Source organism: Anolis carolinensis, chromosome 4 (genome assembly GCF_035594765.1).
Source record: "Anolis carolinensis isolate JA03-04 chromosome 4, rAnoCar3.1.pri, whole genome shotgun sequence".
NCBI lineage: Eukaryota > Metazoa > Chordata > Lepidosauria > Squamata > Dactyloidae > Anolis > Anolis carolinensis.
In genome coordinates, this window is record NC_085844.1 from 76,317,036 (window position 1) to 76,335,597 (window position 18,562).

The following is an 18,562-nucleotide window of genomic DNA, read 5'->3' on the forward strand; positions in this document are numbered from 1 at the left end:
CAGGGGGAAAGAAACGTGGATGGAAGCCGTAGTTTGCAAAGAACGGCGTTTCTTTTGTAGAAGCCTGGACTCCATTGTTGTAGGCAAACTCCGACAGTGGTAACAGAGAAGCCCAATTGTCCTGTTGGTAGTTTACATAACAGCGAAGGTACTGTTCCAAAGTGGCATTGGTGCGCTCCGTTTGCCCATCCGTTTGGGGATGATGAGCTGAAGATAAACGAGAGTCTATGCCCAATAGTTTTTGTAGTGCCTTCCAGAAACGAGAGGTGAATTGGGATCCACGGTCTGTGACCAAACTCTTGGGCAATCCATGTAGTCTGAAAACATGTTGGAGGAATAAATCTGCAGTCTCTTTGGCCGTGGGAAGGCCTTCACAGGGAATGAAATGGGCTAACTTGGTGAAAAGGTCCACCACCACTAGGATCGTGGTGAATCCACAGGAAGGTGGTAAGTCAGTGATAAAATCCGCAGAAATTATTTCCCATGGGCGAGATGGGGTAGGAAGGGGGTGTAGAAGCCCTGAGGGCTTCTCCCTTCTTATCTTGGAGCGCTGGCATACTGGGCAGGTGTTGACATATTTTTCCACATCTTTGCGGATCTTGGGCCACCAGAAATCTCTTAGGATCAAATGCATGGTTTTAAATAGTCCGAAATGCCCTGCTGGTTTGCAGTCATGACACAGACGAAGTGCTTTTTCCCTGCCCGGTCCGGGTGGGATATAAACATGATTTCTATAGCAAAGCAGTCCATCTTTAAGCGAAAAGGGAAAATGCAGACCTTGACGAAGTTGGTCCTGCGCCCAGGCATCTGCTTGCTGACTAGCCCTGATTTCTTGAGCACAGATGGGTCCTGGAGTAGAGGGAGTTGAATCAATGGGAGTGGATTTGGTGTTCCCCACTGTGAGCGTGGCAAAGTTCTCGGGTTGTAGTAGTTGGGATTCAAAGGTCTCCTTGCGTCCTGCAGCGTATTCCGGTTTACGTGACAGGGCGTCTGCTTGCTTGGTTTGGGCTGGGGTCACATAATGAATCTGGAAGTTGAAACGTTCAAAGAATAAAGCCCAACGTTGCTGCCTCTGATTTAGCTTGCGGGCAGTTCTTAGATGTTCTAGATTCCGATGATCAGTGTGGACTTCAATGGGAAATTTGGCCCCTTCTAGCCAATGTCTCCAAGTTTCAAAAGCTGCCTTTATGGCTAATAGTTCTTTTTCCCAAATGGTATAGTTCCTCTCTGGTGCGGTAAGTTGACGAGAATAATAGGCACAAGGATGAAGGTGATCTCCCACCGGTTGTAGGAGCACAGCCCCAATTGCCACATCAGAGGCGTCCGCTTGCACCACAAAAAGGGTTTCAGGATCTGGATGCTGAAGGATTGGCTGGGATGTGAATAATTTCTTTAGTTGCTGGAACCCTTTCTCTGCTTGATCAGTCCAGCGGAAGGGCTGTTTCCCACGGATGCAGCTGGTGATTGGGTCAGACCAGCGGGCAAAATCTGGAATGAACTTGCGGTAGTAGTTCGCGAACCCCAAGAATCGCTGCACCTCTTTCTTGTTGGTTGGCGCCCGCCATTCCAATACTGCTGAAACTTTTGCCGGGTCCATGGAGAGCCCTAGAGGCGAGATGCGGTACCCCAGGAAATCTACCTCTTGTAGATCAAAAGCGCATTTTTCCAGCTTGGCATAAAGTCCATGATCCCGCAATCGTTGTAACACCATTTTAACGTGGTTCTCATGTTCTGATTGTGATCTAGAAAACACCAAAAAATCGTCCAGGTAGATGATCAAGAACCGATCTAGATAGTCCTGAAAAATGTCATTGACAAAATGCTGAAACGTTGCGGGAGCTCCGCATAATCCATAATTCATAACTCGGGACTCGAATAATCCGAATTTAGTCTGGAAGGCGGTCTTCCACTCGTCCCCTTCTCTGATGCGAACTAGATTATAAGCCCCCCGTAGGTCCAGCTTGGTGTAGACCGTGGCTCCTCGAAGTCGGTCTAATAGATCCGAGATTAAGGGCAGGGGATAGCTGTTCCGCTTAGTGATATTGTTCAATGCTCTGTAGTCCACCACCAAGCGTAATTCCCCTGACTTCTTCTTCACAAACATCACTGGGGAGGCGGCTGGGGATTGAGAGGGTCTGATGAATCCCTTGCGAAGGTTTGTCTCTATGAATTCCCTGAGAGCTTCTTGCTCTGGTTCAGTCAGGGAGTAGAGATGCCCTCGCGGGATCGGGGCCCCCTCCACCAAGTCAATGGCACAGTCATAAGGTCTATGTGGGGGTAATTTCTCGGCTTCTTTTTCATTGAATACATCCCAATACTCGGAGTACTTCTTTGGCAAGGTGATAATGGGCTCGGTGTCTGTGGCATGGCAGACCTTGGCTACGAGGCAATGGTTTTGGCAGTACCTTGAAGCAAACTGCAGTTCTCTGTTGGACCAGGAGATGCTTGGGTCGTGAAGTGTCAGCCATGGAATCCCCAAAATCACAGGGAAATGGGGAACCTCAGTAACAAAGAAGGAAATCTCTTCCATATGTTCCCTTATCCACATCCTGGTGGGTTCCGACCACTGGCTTACGGGGCCCGTCTTGAGAGGACGGCCATCGATGGCTTGCACCACACGGGCATTCTTGAAGTCATGATATTGTAATCCCAGAGAGTCGGCATACTCTCTATCAATGAAATTGTTGGTAGCTCCTGAGTCTATCATGGCGTGGATCATGACGGGTCCCTTTTTTGCTGACCATAAGGTGACCACTAGAAGGAACAGGACCCCGGTTGGCGGCTCTTGAATGGGTTTCTTGACCGGGTTGGCGAGCCTCTCTACGCCCGGTCGTTGGCTTCCCCCGCCGGCTGTGTGCCAGCCGCCTCAGACGCCTTCGTCTCCGTGGAGGACGCCGCCGCAAGACGGGCGGCGGGCTTCCCTTTGGCTGGGCACTCTCTGGCGAAGTGGCCCCCATTCCCGCAATACCAACAGAGATTTAGGCGTTGGCGGCGGGCCTTCTCGGCGGCATCTAATCTGGGACGCACATTGCCCAACTGCATCGGCACCTCCTCGCTCCCTCTGGGGTATGGGGATGGTGGTGGGGGTCTCCACACTGGGCGCGGCTGAACGCTGGCGGGAGCGGGGGGTTTTGCCCCAGCTCTACCGCTCTGGCCTCGTACCCACTGTTTCCTGTTGGCAATCATGACTTCAGCCCGTAAACATTGATCGATGAGTGCCTCAAGCGTTTGGGGAGGATCCACCTTGGAGATTTCCTCCAGCATTTCAATGTTGAGACCCTCCCGAAATTGTCCTCTGAGGGCAACATCGTTCCAGCCGGTGTTGTGGGCCAGCACTCGGAACTCGGCTATGTACTGAGACATGGGTCTGTCTCCTTGGAAGAGGCGGCGGAGTTTGTGCCCGGCTGCCTCCAAATTGTCCTCGATTCCCCAGGTCGCCTTGAGGTGGTCCAAGAAATGTTGCGCTGACCTTAGATGTGGGGAGGCTTGGTCGAACAGAGCCGTCGCCCAGTTAGCCGCTGGCCCGTCTAGGAGACTGTAAATCCACGCCACCTTGATGTCTTCCTGGGGAAACTCGGCATCACGGGCCTCTAGATAAGCTTGACATTGGCGACGGAAAACATGAACCTTAGAAGCTTCTCCAGTAAACTTGGTTGGCAACGCCATGGCCGGAAGACGGATTCCGCGTTCCTTCAAACCCTTTATTTCCCCATCCTGTGCATTGAGCTTATCACGGATCCGGTCCACCTCATCCTTGTCGATGGTGTAGGTAATCGGCTGGCCGCCCGGCACGGTTCCGGTAGACATTCTGGCCTTGGTTAATTGGTGCTTATGGGTGGCGGAGTCAAACTGTCACGACCCAGGCTACAGAGCACCAATAACCATACGCAGAGGCCAGATTCTATCTAATATCTTTATTAAGGAAATATATAAAGTTAATAAAAGCAAATGTAAAAGTTAGTCCAGAAGCAGACCTTTCAGGAAAGGTCAAAATTAGTCCAAGGAAACAATGTCCAATATGAAATATTAAGGTCCAAAGTTGTAATCCAATAACCGAAACACTCACTTTGCCAGGCAAAGTGAGGGGAGATGACAAGGTCCTTTAGTCCATGAACTTGAGCAAGGCTAGGAAATAACTTGATACTTGAAACAAGGCTTGAATCGTGGAACAAGGTAACGAGGAACAAGAACAAGGTCCGTGGAATAACTTGGTAAAATCCGTGAAACAAGGCAAGGTTTAGTCCTGGGAAACAAGGCAAGGTCCGTAGGTAAACAAAGGCTGGGAAACAGGAGCGAAGGCTGGAAACAAGGACAAGGCTTGAGCAGGAACGAGGCTTGAAACGGAGCGCGCTGTCCAGACACAACTCGCTCCGGAGGCTGACGAATTGACTCCGCGAAGTTACTTCGCGGGTAAAACACCTATATAGAGTCTAACTTTCCCGCCGAAGCAGTTCTCTGGGAACCAGAAACGAAAGCTAAACTCTGAGACCAGATGTTTGACTCCTTAAAGATTCTCACGAAAAGCAGGCTTAATTGGCTACATTCTTAGCTGCTATTCTAGCACTCCTGCGCGAAGCTGCTTCCAAACCCCTCTGTTGTTTACAAAACTCATGGCGAGAGAACACGGGAGATGTAGGCTCAGGGTTTGTTTGACATACTTCTGGGACACAACTTTCTTGCAGGTGCAAGGTTCCCAGATCTGCCTGGGAAAGATCTGGCTGAGAAGATTCCAGTTCTGACTGGGAAGGTAAAAAACCCAAGTTTTCTTCTTCATCAGGCATTACAATGTCATGAGCAGGACTACAAGGCCCATGAGTCATCACAATTGACCATGTAGGTTGGTGAGGGGTGGGATCAGCCTGTGGGTGGCAACAAAACACATGTAGGCTGATCTGGATTAACCAGGGGAAAGCGGCTTAATGTGGCTGCACCCTGGAATAAATTAACTGTTTCTTCACTCACCACTTCCACAAGGAGCAGACATCCTCTTGTGGTGCAGGAGCTGGTTCTGACCACTTTCCTACCTCACTAGCTGGCCAACTTGAAAGTAGGCCCCACCCTACTTGGTATCTTCTTTGGAGCTCGTCGACATCAGACACAACTGGTCAAAAGGTCAGAAGTTGTACCATGGCAGAGAGTAGAGGGAGGCAGTGTTTCTTCTAGGTTAGTGGTTTTCATCCTGTGAATCCCCAGATGTTTTGGCCTTCAACTCTCATAAATCCTAACAGCTGGTAAACTGGGTGGAATTTCTGGGAGTTGTAGCTCAAAACACCTGGGGACCCACAGGTTGAGAACCACTGTTCTAGGTTCTGCTGGAATAGACTAAGCTTTCAACTACTGCCACTCTGTTCAGAGGAGGGCCCCGGTAATTTTTTTTAGAAGAGTTAATAGTGTATTTTAACTTTTATCAAAAAAGGAACCATCCCCTTCTCTGAGTTGAGTGGCAAAAGGCCTTTTTGAATGCCTAGGTTTGAAATGGTAGCAGCAGCAGCCGCCGCCAAGGGCAGCTGACCTCTTTATATAGAACTAGCTGTGCCCGGCCACGCGTTGCTGTGGCTTAGTCTGGTGGTGTTGGTCAGTCTACATTAGGTTGTATTGATGCTGTGACCTCCACCCTTCTTTATACTCACATTAGTAGTAGTATTTGAAGTCTGTTACCTTCTTCAATTTTTGTGTTGATTGATAATTGCTTGAGATCCCTGTTGTCTTTGGTTTGTTGTTAATTGTAATGTCTGATTCTGCTGAGTGCGGTTTATATTTTTATTGTGGTACAATAGTCTTTTTTTTTTTGCCTGTGTAGGTGTTTATTATTATTGTTGTTGTAGTGATTATGAAGGTTGGATAAGTTAGATGCTACTGTATTGTTTTTTGGAGGCCCAGTGTAGCACTGACTGGCCTCTCAGCCTCAGTGCCTGGCTGTTTCTTGCCTGTGATGGTGTTGATTCTTATTGTTGTTGTTGTTGTTGTCATTGTTATTATTGTAATTGTTTTTTTGGAGGCCAAGTGTGAATGTAGGGATTGGGGAGGTGGATGAGTTGTGTTGTTAAATTTTGTATTTGTTATAGTCACAATGTGTTGTTGTGAGTTTTGTGGGTCCGGATTGTGGTTTTGTGGTGTAGTTGTGTTGTTACAACTGAGAGGCAAGGCTTTTGTGTTGAGTTGCCAAGTTTTGTATTTCTGGGGCATTTAGTTGTGTGCCAAGTTTTGTATTTCTGGGGCGTTTAGTTGTGTTGTTATAGTCACGATGCATTGTTGTGAGTTTTGTGGGTCCGGATTGTGGTTTTGTGGTGTGGTTGTGTTGTTACAATCGGGAGGGAAGGCTTTTGTGTTGTGTTGCCAAGTTTCGTATTTCTGGGGCATTTAGTTGTGTTGTTATAGTCATGATGCGTTGTTGTGAGTTTTGTGGGTCCGGTGTGGTTTTGTGTTGTGGTTGTGTTCTTACAACTGGGAGGCAAGGCTTTTGCGTTGTTTTGCCAAGTTTTGTATTTCTGGGGCGTTTAGTTGTGTTGTTATAGTCATGATGCATTGTTGTGAGTTTTGTGGGTCCGGATTGTGGTTTTGTGGTGTGGTTGTGTTGTTACAACCGGGAGGCAAGGCTTTTGCGTTGTGTTGTTAAGTTTTGTATTTCTGGGGCGTTTAGTTGTGTGCCAAGTTTCGTATTTCTGGGGCGTTTAGTTGTGTTGTTATAGTCACGATGCGTTATTGTGAGTTTTATGGGTCCGGATTGTGGTTTTGTGGTGTGGTTGTGTTGTTACAACCTGGAGGGAAGGCTTTTGCATTGTGTTGCCAAGTTTCGTATTTCTGGGGTGTTTAGTTGTGTTGTTACAGTCACAATGCGTTGTTGTGAGTTTTGTGGGTCCTGTGTGGTTTTGTGGTGTGGTTGTGTTGTTACAACTGGGAGGCAAGGCTTTTGCATTGTGTTGCCAAGTTTTGTATTTCTGGGGCGTTTAGTTGTGTTGTTATTGCATGATGCGTTGTTGTGAGTTTTGTGGGTCTGGATTGTGGTTTTGTGGTGTGGTTGTGTTGTTGTAACCTGGAGGCAAGCCTTTTGCATTGTGTTGCCAAATTTCGTATTTCTGGGATGTTTAGTTTTGTTGTTATAGTCACTGCGCAAACAACTTTATCATTTTATATATATAGAAGATGGATCTAAGGATCCTCATGTTCGGTCCAAAGTTTTATCATCAACCTATATATATATATATATATATATATATATATATATATATATATTTATTTATTACGGTCGATGACCAGCAACTATCATCAACCTATCCAAAGTTCGTATTAAAGTTGACAATTCTGTCCCTAAGACCTATCTTTGACTTATATATGAGTATATACGATACTGTATATAAGCAGGACATTCACTCTTGTTGTTTTAAATGGAAACCAGAAACCGTGATGGCATTAGTTGAGTAATAATGTTCAGGGAACATACTGATGTTGAAGATGGTAAAAGGTAAACCAGCTAGTTAAGTTTAAATAAAGAAGCTTTTAAAGTTCCCATGCCATGTTTACCCCATTCAAATGATATCCCTGCCTTCTTTACCAGGCTACATGAGTTATTATTGTAAAGCATTTCTATGCTTCATACAGTTTATACAACCTCCTGCTGTGTTCCAAGGGTGTAATGATTTCAAGGCAAGAGCCTGACACTAAGATCACATGGATCATCAGACATGTTTACTTTTAAAATGCAGCCATTTAGATGAAACTCTTTAGTTTAAACAGGCTGCAAGTAGGAACTCTGCAGACTGAACAGCAGTGACAAAGGCATGAGCAAGACAAAAACCAGAAAAACTCGATTATTAAACAACTAAATGAACAGTACCATATGTCATGTCATGATCTTTCCAAGAAAATATAAAATAAGAAAAACAGTGGAAGCAGCAATGAAACATGAATTCAGAAGAATACAAACTATTTCCTTAAGATCAAATTCCACACCTTTCTATGCCATAACTATACTACTACTATTTTTAGATTTTAGTAATGTATAGAACCAGAGTGGTGTAGTGGTTGGAGCATTGGGCTACAACACTGGAAACTAGGAGTTGAATCCCTGCTTAACAAAAGAAATCCACTGGGTGACTTTGGGAAAGTCACATTCTTTCAGCCTCAGAGGAAGGAAAAAGCAAACCCACCTTTGAACAATTCTTGTAAAAAAAATCCTATCTTAGGATCACTGTAAGTCAGAAATGACTTGAAGGCATAAAACAACAATGCAGCAATTGCCAGATGTTTATCTTTCAGCCATTATTTAGAATACATATATGGCATATTTCAACACTATGATTCCTTGGGGATCTCTGTGATAAAAATAGCATCAGCAGTGAGTATGAAGGTAAATAGCATGTTAGCTGAAAAGCTTACCTTTGATGGTCTCCTCAACAACTTCCACAACGCGATCTATTTGCTGAACCTGTTAAGTGGTAGATAAATGTAACTGAATATTCTGAAAATGTTTGGAAGGTTTATAGATAGATAGATAGATAGATAGATAGATAGATAGATAGATAGATAGATAGATAGATAGATAGATATAGAATTCACGTAAAGGAGAAATGTGCTCTTTTATCTGAGTATCTGCATTATGTTTTTGTTGACAGCATACATATGCATTACAATTCTGCTTGAAATGTTTGAAAAACATAGGAAAGGCAGATTGGAGGAAGGAATCAAAATTAGGTGGCAAATACACTTTCCCTAGCATTCATTTAAAGTGAAAGGCAGTATTAACCACTGATTTCAGCATTACAACATGGATAACTGACTGCAAAGAAGCGATGGCCACAGATGTTTATGCCATTTTAGAGACTGATGGTGAGACACATGAATCATAATTAGACTTGATTAATGAAAAAACTTAATTGTACAGTATGCTTATTAGAATATCCTGTTTCTTTGGACTGGGGAGAAGATGCATTCTGTGGGATGGGATAAATAACTCAATTAACAGGGAGAAATGTGGCTGAATATATCATGAAAAAGTCCAGAATAACGGACTGACATTCTGTGTTGTAGTGACAGATTTGTAATCAAGAGTTACAGGTCTGAAACTGTTCCATATTCAGCAACACAATGTCTTCACAATAATGACACTATTGCCACAACCATAAACAAGTCTTCAACCAACCATAGCCAATATCCTACTTCAGATACTTAACTATAAATGCATAGCTAAGTAACATATCCTGGTCCAAGTGCCTCTAGCCCACATTAATAGTTAGCAGACATTCTAAATGTAAGAGCTGAGTTTGGCTGTTAACAGAGGCACAAAAGATGATAACTTGTCCCACCCTCTGCTGTCAATGAGAGAGGCTTCTTCTGATTGTTTCAGCCTTGCTCTTTGACACGACAAGGCTAGAAACACCATCTTCCTTGAACCCAGATCAGGAGCTGAACAGACCTCCTTTGCTCAATATGGCTGCTGGCTGTTAAGGTGGGCTTGGGGGATCCAGACCAGGATATACTGCTCAGATATGCATACATAATTAAGTAGACAATGAATATTCCCAACACCAAGCAGTTATCATTTGTTGGATTCCTTGCTCCCATTCATTCTCCTGGCCTCTTGTGTCGTTGGACTCAGAACTAACTACAAGATCTATTAGATCATTTCCCTACAACACACACACATTGGGATACACTGCTGAAAGAATTCTGTACAAACCAAAATGGCAGCCTTTCATTGCTCTAAAACAGAAACTGTCCTTACTGCTGGGAATGGATTTCTTAATCAAAATTTTGGCTAGACTGCATCCTGGCAGGTACACTCAACACAACTGTTTTTGTACAGAGGGCACCAGCATGACAAAAATTGCACTACCAGAATTATTTATGTCTGTTCTTGGCATATAAGTATATGAAGATCAGGACCGGCCCGAGGAAATTCGAAGGGGTACGCAACTTTTTTTTTGCGCCCCCTCCCCTGCGCCGCAGGAGGTGTGGCCAAGACTGGCCCCGCCCCCCGCGCCCTAAGCCCGCCTCCAACGCCGGCCGGCCACGCCTCCCGCGGCACGGGCGGCATGGGAGGCGGGGCCAGGGTGCGCGGCGCGGGAGGCGGGGCCAAACGTGGCCCCGCCTCCTGCGGGGCGCGCCCTGGCGCAGCCAAGCTGCGGCAGGACTTCTTCCAGGCCGCAGCCTGAAAGAACTCCTGCTGCAGTGGGCGCGCGCCGTGGGAGGCATGGCTGGTCCTGCCTCCCGCGGGGTGCGCCCTGGCGTAGCCAAGCTGCAGCAGGATTTCTTCCAGGCCGCAGCCTGAAAGGACTCCCGCTGCAGCGGGCGCGCACCATGGGAGGCGTGGCCGGTCCCGCCAGAGCTGGCCACGCCTCCACGTCACATGGCCCCGCCTCCGCCAGGTGTGGCCCCGCCTCCCAGGGGTTCAATAGCGCCCCTGGGAAGGTGGCGCCCAACGCGGGGGCGTGGCCAGCGTGCCGTGTTGGGCCGGGCCTGATGAAGATTCTAGAAATGAATTGGCATGTATGTTTGTCTGATTTGCAGGCACACATGGCCATACTAGTCCTTTCAACATTACATTGCTTCCTCTTCCTCCTCCAGAATAGTATGCATGCATTCATGAACTTTTCCAAGCTTTTAGGGTTAGCGAGTATAGATAAAAGACTTTGTTTCTCTACAGCATTGTCTTGACTATAAAGGCAAGCTATGTGGTTCAGTTAGTTGTGAAATGTATCATAAAAATAACTCAAGAATATTCTGCAACGTCATCAAAATTTTAGCAGAAATCATATTGAAGGGAACATACATAACTCTGCATTTTGAAGTTCATAGCAATATTGCCAGCTTTATGGAACCTAGTGAAGTAGGGCAGAATATAATTATAGAAAGCTGGTTTAAGCAAAGCTGCACATTTTTGACCAAGAAGATTAAAAAAAATCCTAAAACTTCTGATCGTTTTTTAAAATGAAACTCTGAAAGTTCCATAAATGATAACTTTCTTACCCCAATAATGCTCAGGCCTTGCAGATAGTCTTGTCGAGGCTGGGCTTGAGGGACACATCCAGCTAGAACAACTTTCTTTTTTCCCTCTTGTGCTTTCCTAAAAAAGAATTTTAATAGAAATATGATTGTCTTTGAAAGATACGGCAAGTATACAGTATATGGAATGTTTATTATTTAGTACAGCAGTATAAAGTAGCATCACTTTTGTCACCCTATATCACAACGGTTAAAAATCGCAATGGACTAACAATGGAGCATGAATACATTTAAAAATGATTCTAAACTCCACTCAATGATTTTTTTTCTTGTACAATGGTTGCAACATCACAACCATTTTTAATCTCTGGTCATAACAAAAGTATGTTGGTGAACATTCTTAAAAAGTAATCCAATATGATGAAATTGCTATTGTAATGAAATTCGTACAGGTGTAGCTGGTGTACACCAAACAACATATATCTATGAGCAGCCAAAGGCATACAATATTTGTACCAATTCAAATGATATTTCAAAATGATTTCCAAGGCTGTATCTTGCCCTATGAACCCACCACAGAGACTAGATTATAAAGGTTTGGATGCTATATACTAGAGCAAGCCACTGACAAACAAAACATTTAGAAGAAATTGTACCACTGTACCTGAAACAGCAGAAGTGAGAGCAATGTACCTTTCATTTTCCCCAAAACATGAAGACAGTCTGTCACAAATTTTAGGTAACTTGATGTAGTAAAGACAGTAAGGTAAAGCTATTTTACCTTACCTATTTTACCTTCACAGACTATGAAATCATAGTCTAGCAGCCATAGGTGTCTATATCCTATGGTATGAATGTGCATAGTTATCCCCCTGCAACCCAAATCTGATAATGTGTCAAGGGTAAAACTCACTGCACAGCAGAATAACTGACATATTAAAAGGTATATGTTAATGTGTTTCAGTAACTGTCATCTCCTCAAATCTTTCATGAAAAACAGCTAGGGATGACTGACATTATTATATAACATAGTGCATAGCAAGTGTAAGCTTAATCAACCTTTAATTGAAAATTCTTTCTACAGACCTACATGTAGTTTTTAGATTTTACTTTACACTGTACATGAGATGAACCACATTTGTAATTATGTTTTTCCTCTGGATATCAGCAAGCATTCAAGACTTCTTTCTTCTTAATCTGTCTAATGAGCTCTGTTGAATTCAACAAGACTGTAAGATTATTCTTTCTTTAGAAAACTAGTTACAGCTTGAATGTTACCACAAATACCTTTAACCTTCAAAAACCTTAATTCTAGCCCACATGTAATTCAAGTAGCATAAATAAATAGATCTCCATTTTCAGAATCTTTGGTATTTTGCAATTAAATGGATTTACCTTGGATTTTCAGTTTAATTGGTTCCTTCAGAAATGCACTTTGCTTTAAAAGTGATCAACAAAATCTGGCTATATAGATGTTTAGTTTAGACCAATTTTCTATTTAAAATCATGATATGCCAGAAAATACAAATATTTTCCTTTTAAAAAAAGCATAACACGCTATTTTAATGCTTGCATACAACCTTTGCTTGCAGGGCCATAACCAAAAAACAACAACAATTCAGTCTACTACAGCAGAAGAGGATAGGCTGACTGGGATAGGGGACATTTATAATTTATAACAGATCCTCACTTTCTGAAGACCTTTCCAAAGAAGGTCAGGTTGACTTAATCTCCAGTGAGCCTCTGATAGGGAAACAGGACTTCATTGTTCCATATGGCTGTTGGTGCCCATTGTGCTTTGCTACTGGTTATTGATTATTGTTGAGTTTATGTTTTATGATGTTTTATGTTTTTATGTGCTTAATTCATATGTACTGCAATGTATTTTATGGTGATATATTTTAATGTTGTTTTACTAGGCTTGGTCCCCATGTAAGCTGCCCCGAGTCCCTTTGGGGAGATGGGGTGGGATATAAGAATAAAGTTGTTGTTATTTTTATTATTGGTCTTAAAATACAGTGTTACGTTTGGGACCTGTATTAACTATGTATTTTGGAAATTGGTATGTTTTTAAAATACTGCTTCATCTGTTTTTATTTCGTGGGTGCTAATTGCTCCTAAAAAATAATATAGTGGAGAAAATGGAAATCATTGATGCAGTTGAAGTCTTTGGATTGGTCAGCATTATGCGAGCACAGAAGGATGACCCCATAACAAAGTGTCTCCCATGTGCAATGTAATACGAGGAACTTCAGGCACTGCTGTCAAATCTAGCCATGTTGGGATAACAATCTAGCTGTCTGATGGCTCATCTACACAGGCATTAAACCCCAGATTCACCCTGAATTGGCTCCTAGCTGTCTTCCGGTAAATATGGAGGATTAAACCAGGCTTAAGAATCTTTGTCCTGCTTTAATAAAAACTGGGGACACTCAGGAGTTTGCTTGAAACTCTGGCATATTCTGTATGTTGAAGAAAGAGTGGATAGCTGGATTGGGTTCAGTTCACACGGTATTCCACAGTCATCATTTTTCCCTGTGTTGTTAAAGTGATCAGTAATGCCCAAGTTGCTGGTGTCATTGTTCTCAGGCAGCTGCTGAGAATCATAGAATCATAGAATAGTAGAGTTGGAGGAGACCTCATGGGCCATCCAGTCCAACCCCCTGCCAAGAAGAAGGAGCTCTATATGAATTCGTGACCATTGTGGGTGCTTCATTCTGATCAGGTTCCTCCTCTTCCTGGTCATGTGGGGACCCAATTCAGCTGTTTACTCTTTTGTAGATGTCAGAAGCTGGTGTCCATAATGGCTAGGAGCTCACATGGAGCTCTACAGCCAGCTTGGAGTGGCAACAACATGGAAGGTGGGGTGACAGTCCAGCAGAGCTGATGCCATCTCAGTCTGGCTGGACCTATAGACTCTAACCCAGGCATGGGCAAACCATGGACCTCCAGGTGTTTTGGACTTCAACTCCCACAATTTCTAACAGTCTACAGCTGTTAGGAATGGTGGGAGGTAAAGTCTAAAACACCTGGAAAGCCGAAGTTTGCCCATGCCTACTCTAACCCACCATCACAATGAATTCAGGAGAGTGCCTGTATCTATCTCTGGGACCAATCCAGAGCATTTCTGCTCTGGTCTGGCCCCAGATTAACCAGGCAGTGTAGACATGGATTGAGTTTCTTCAGATAACCACACCTCTGCTCCTGTAATACTAATATTTGGTGGGTTTGCAGCTTTTCTCTTCTTTGGTAAAGGACATCAAGTCTCTCCAGAAGAAAATTTGCTTTCATAGTTATAAATATGGCATTTGGCATTACTCGATTGCAGCACTACCTCCAGAAGGCCTGTACAAAATAGTAAAAAAATATTGTGGACAAACTTCAGTTGCCAAGATATATATTGCAAGTTCACTAGAGGTGAAGAGTACCCTTCAAGCAAAGCAGAGTTTGCCTGAAAAATATGGAGTGATAGTTTCAGAAGGCTGTGGTCTGTAATTCACAGTGGGCTGGTATAGGGAAGGGGAAACATTCTCTCATATAAATCTTCTTGATCTCGGCACTAGAAGTTTAGGCCTCATAAAGAAACTGTTATTTTGCAGAGATCAGCTGAAACAGCACTCTAAGTTTGTTAGTTTTGTAAGCCCCCTCCACTGCCTCTACATTTCATCAAGAAATATTGGTATGTTTTATATTACCACTGCCTCCTTTCCCCCCAAACTCTTAACCTCATCCCCAAAACTTTGAAACTACTGTTTGAACATCCTAATCTACAGTTCCAGTCCTGCACCTAATGTATAGCTTCATTTGAACATCTTTGACTCACAAACTGCAGCTCCCATACTCATTTTTCTTGACTTTCATGTCCTAAAGAGATACCTATATCTTTTCATGTGAAATCAAATCTCCTGAAAGTGCATTTATTTCATATCTCAAGCCATTACTCAAAACATTAATCACACGGATTAAGCCATGTCTTGTTGCAGATAGCTACATGCTGCTGCTTCCTGTAACATCTACAGTTGGTTTGTCTGAGTATGGCATTGTTTACCATGCCCTTTAAAAATATTCTGTGGTCTAATATGAAAGGCAGCTGGATTTTAGCTGTGAGCACAATCTTCCTGTTCATTCCCCTCCAGTACCAAACTGTAAACTACAAAGAAGAATACTAAACAGTCAGAATACCAACAAGCAATTTAGAATGCTTGAATTCAGAAGAACATTTACATAACTGAAGTATTCTTTCTTAGTTGAAATTATGGGCAGAAAAGTTCAATTTCTAAAGGGAAATATTATTTTGAGTTCCTATTTAATTTCCCAGTTTTAATTTTCTTGTAAATTCCTTCCCCTCCTCCCCCCCCCCCCCCCCCCCTTAGTACAGGGGCATCAAACTCATTTTCACTGAGAGCCACATCAGCCTTATGGTTGCCTTCAAAGGTCAATTTGTAATTATAAGACTGTACAAATGTAACTATGTTGCTCTGGTATTGAAAGCCTAAAATACCTCCCACATGAAAGCAGTCACCCACTGATTACCTCATGGACCCCATTATCCTCAGACCCTCTGTGAAATCCCCTTCCTAATTTGTGCCCCAGAGTGAGGTCCACTGTATTCCAGCTCAGCTAGGAGGAAAATAGACTGGATATGGACACACTTGTTAAAGCATTCACCCCCAGCCCCAGTCCCAGCCCATTAGGGGACAGGCTGCTGGAGGGCAAGAATGGAGAGGTCCCCACCAGGCCTCGCAGGCCACATAAAAAAACATGGCTGGCCAGACTTGCCCCATGGGCCTTGAGTTTGAAACATGTGCCTTAGAATAATCCCCAACTATTTCTATGCTTACGTTAGTGTTGATACAGAAATAATGAGCTCTTCTATTGTTGCTGATTCAAGATTCTAGCAGGGGAAAGCCCTAAGAGCAGAGAGTAAGCATAACATTCATGAAACACTATAGGAGGCAACAGCAGAAATCCGACTTGAAACAGAGAACCTGCCCACTTCTGTATTTCTCGCAAACTTTACAACAGATCTGCACTAAATATTAAAAGAAATCTCAACAAACATGAAAACTAAATCCAAGGAGCACAATCAACTCCTGATGTGACCTTGGCTGTGATACACACAATATTGCAAGATGGGATTATGGTCCTACTGTAGCCCACTCCTGAACACTTGACTGCTGCACACGACAAGAGTGTGGTTACTGAGACTGGAGCAAGCGAGGGAAAGAGAAATAAAGGCCCGATTAAAGATTACATTGATCAACAGAAACTGAGGTACACCAAGGCCAGAGACCTTTACAGTGATCATTTGTTCAGACTGATGAGACCAGTCCAATGTTCAGGGCTTTGGACACCCTGGATTGCCCTGTATGGCTAGCTCAGCTAAGACTGAGGTCAAGGTGGTACATGGCAATGCTGTGGTGTAAGAAGACAGGTGCTGGTGCCCCATGTGGAGAACCTTCTCCAGAGCTTCACATCAACAAGAGTGTGGAGAATGGGAGTCTATACATGCCTTCCAGACCGTACTTTCCTTCTACTCAAAAGACAGAGAAAGAAAGAGAAGAAGAAATATGTGCACAAAGTTTTCATTCCCCAAGCATCATACCACACTGCTTGCATGCGCATGTGAAGAAGCAGTTGGCAGTTTACCATTTTAATGACATGTTTGTCTTGTTTTCCTTTTCTCTGTAAATGTCAGGTATTTTTATTTCACAAAATTAAAATTAACACATTTTTAATTACGTAAAATCGAATACAAAAAAGAGGAAAGGGAGAAGAGAGAAAGAGAATAATGGGAAAAAATAAAAAATAAAAGAAGAAAAAACACATACTTTTTCTTTCTGTGTGTTTTTCAAGTAATTTCTGATTTATGACAATTTTAAGGTGAACCTATTATGTTTTTTTCTCAAGTTTTGTTCTGATGGGGGTTTACCTCTACCTTTCTCTGAGCATGAGAGATTGTGACTTGCCTAAGACGATCTAGTGGGTTTCCATAGCTGTGTGGGGATTCCAAGATGATAATCCAGCACTTCATCAACTACACTACACTACATGGCAATAGCAGGTGTATATGTATATGCTCTCTCACACACACATACACAAGAAGTCATCATCTAGCAACAGTTGAGCTAATAGTCCCTGTAGTTGTTTTAAATGAGTAGCCCCCTGAGATGTTATTGTAAAGCACTTATGAAGTCTAACCAGGCCTTAGAAGTAGACTCAACAGTAGAGACACGTGTGCTACAAATATATACTCACAGGCATTTGATTTTTTAAAAGGAGTAATAATGGTTCTCCAAAAAAGATGTATTTCTGCCTACTGCTACTAGAATAAGAGAAAACATTGATCATACTGAGAAAACCCTATAACATTGTATAGATAGAAACTGTATCTTCAACAAAACACAAATACATATTTAATGATTGCATTACTCTTCTAACCTGCTCAGTACAGCACTTGAGTCAGAAGAAAGCCATTTCAAGCTGGCTAGAAAAGATGACTACATTTTGCATATACGGCAAGCTCTTCACATTCACAGGGGTTAGGGCATTGGACCACTGCGAAAAAGGAAAAACTGCAAATACAGGCAATCCCTGAGTTACAAACATCCAACTTACAAACAACTCATAGTTAAGAACAGGAGTGAGACAACATGAAGTGAGATAAATCTACCCATAGGAAAGGAAATTCACTCCTGAAAGAGTTATCATGGGAAAAGGTGTCTCCAAGGAAGCTTTATCACTAATCCTTATTTCCACAAGATGCCAAATTTTCCAAAATTCAATTATCACAGGGACAGAAAGTGAGGTGAAATTTTCTGAACAGGGGCACAGACAGCAAAACAAACATCACAGGGGTGTTAACCCCTCCCTGTGCTATCCAAAGGCTCCCCCCTCCACTCTATATATACACACATAGATATATGCAGGTCCTCCCGAGTGATTCTATCATCAAATTCTACTGGATGTTGCCTATATTGTGGTGAAGGGCCAACAAATGGCTAGAGAGAAAACATTTTTGGACATGTGTAGGGCAGCAGCAATGGTAGTAGCAAATACAGCAATCCATGAATAATCAAATTTGTGAATGCTTTTACAACAAAGATGGATGGATAATTGTATTATCTTCTCTGTACAAGCTTTTTGTTAAGTTGTGTATATTGTGCTGCCACTCTGTGTTTCATGTTTAATTTAACCCTATTTTAATTAGGATAGAAATCAATCAATCCATTTGAAAATTACCAAGTACCTGCTGATCAAGGTAAAGAAATCACACTGCTTAACCTGACGATCAAACTGACTGACTGTATCTTTCATTTCTTTTTAAAAGAGCTGTCTTTAAAGAGACATTCCCTTTTCAAAGACTGTGCCTGCTATGATAGATTCACATAATCTAAATACAAACATTTTCTTCCATTTTTAAGTATGCAAACTGATATGAATTTAATTAAATAGTTAAAAACATATGATTGATGGATGAAAAATCCAATGTCTTATCAATTTAAAATCTACCCATTGCATTTTGCAAGGACCACAGATTCTTTCCAGCATTAAAGGTAATCTAGTAAAAACAATCCAAAAGCTATTTTGTGTGCAATGATTATCCATTATTGAAAAAGTT

At 42.8% G+C, this 18,562-nt stretch overlaps 1 protein-coding gene across 2 annotated transcripts in view; it reads right to left on the reverse strand.

Annotated features, from left to right (window-relative positions):
* cdkal1 (CDK5 regulatory subunit associated protein 1 like 1) overlaps positions 1-18,562 on the reverse strand; it is a 323,608-nt gene that overhangs the window by 231,465 nt on the left and 73,581 nt on the right. For both annotated transcript variants that reach the window (XM_062980661.1, XM_062980662.1), the window contains exons 5-6: positions 10,966-11,062; positions 8,377-8,425 (exon numbers count right to left, since the gene is read on the reverse strand). In XM_062980661.1, coding sequence (XP_062836731.1) covers positions 8,377-8,425; positions 10,966-11,062 — 146 coding nt within the window. The remainder of the gene's footprint in view (positions 1-8,376; positions 8,426-10,965; positions 11,063-18,562) is intronic.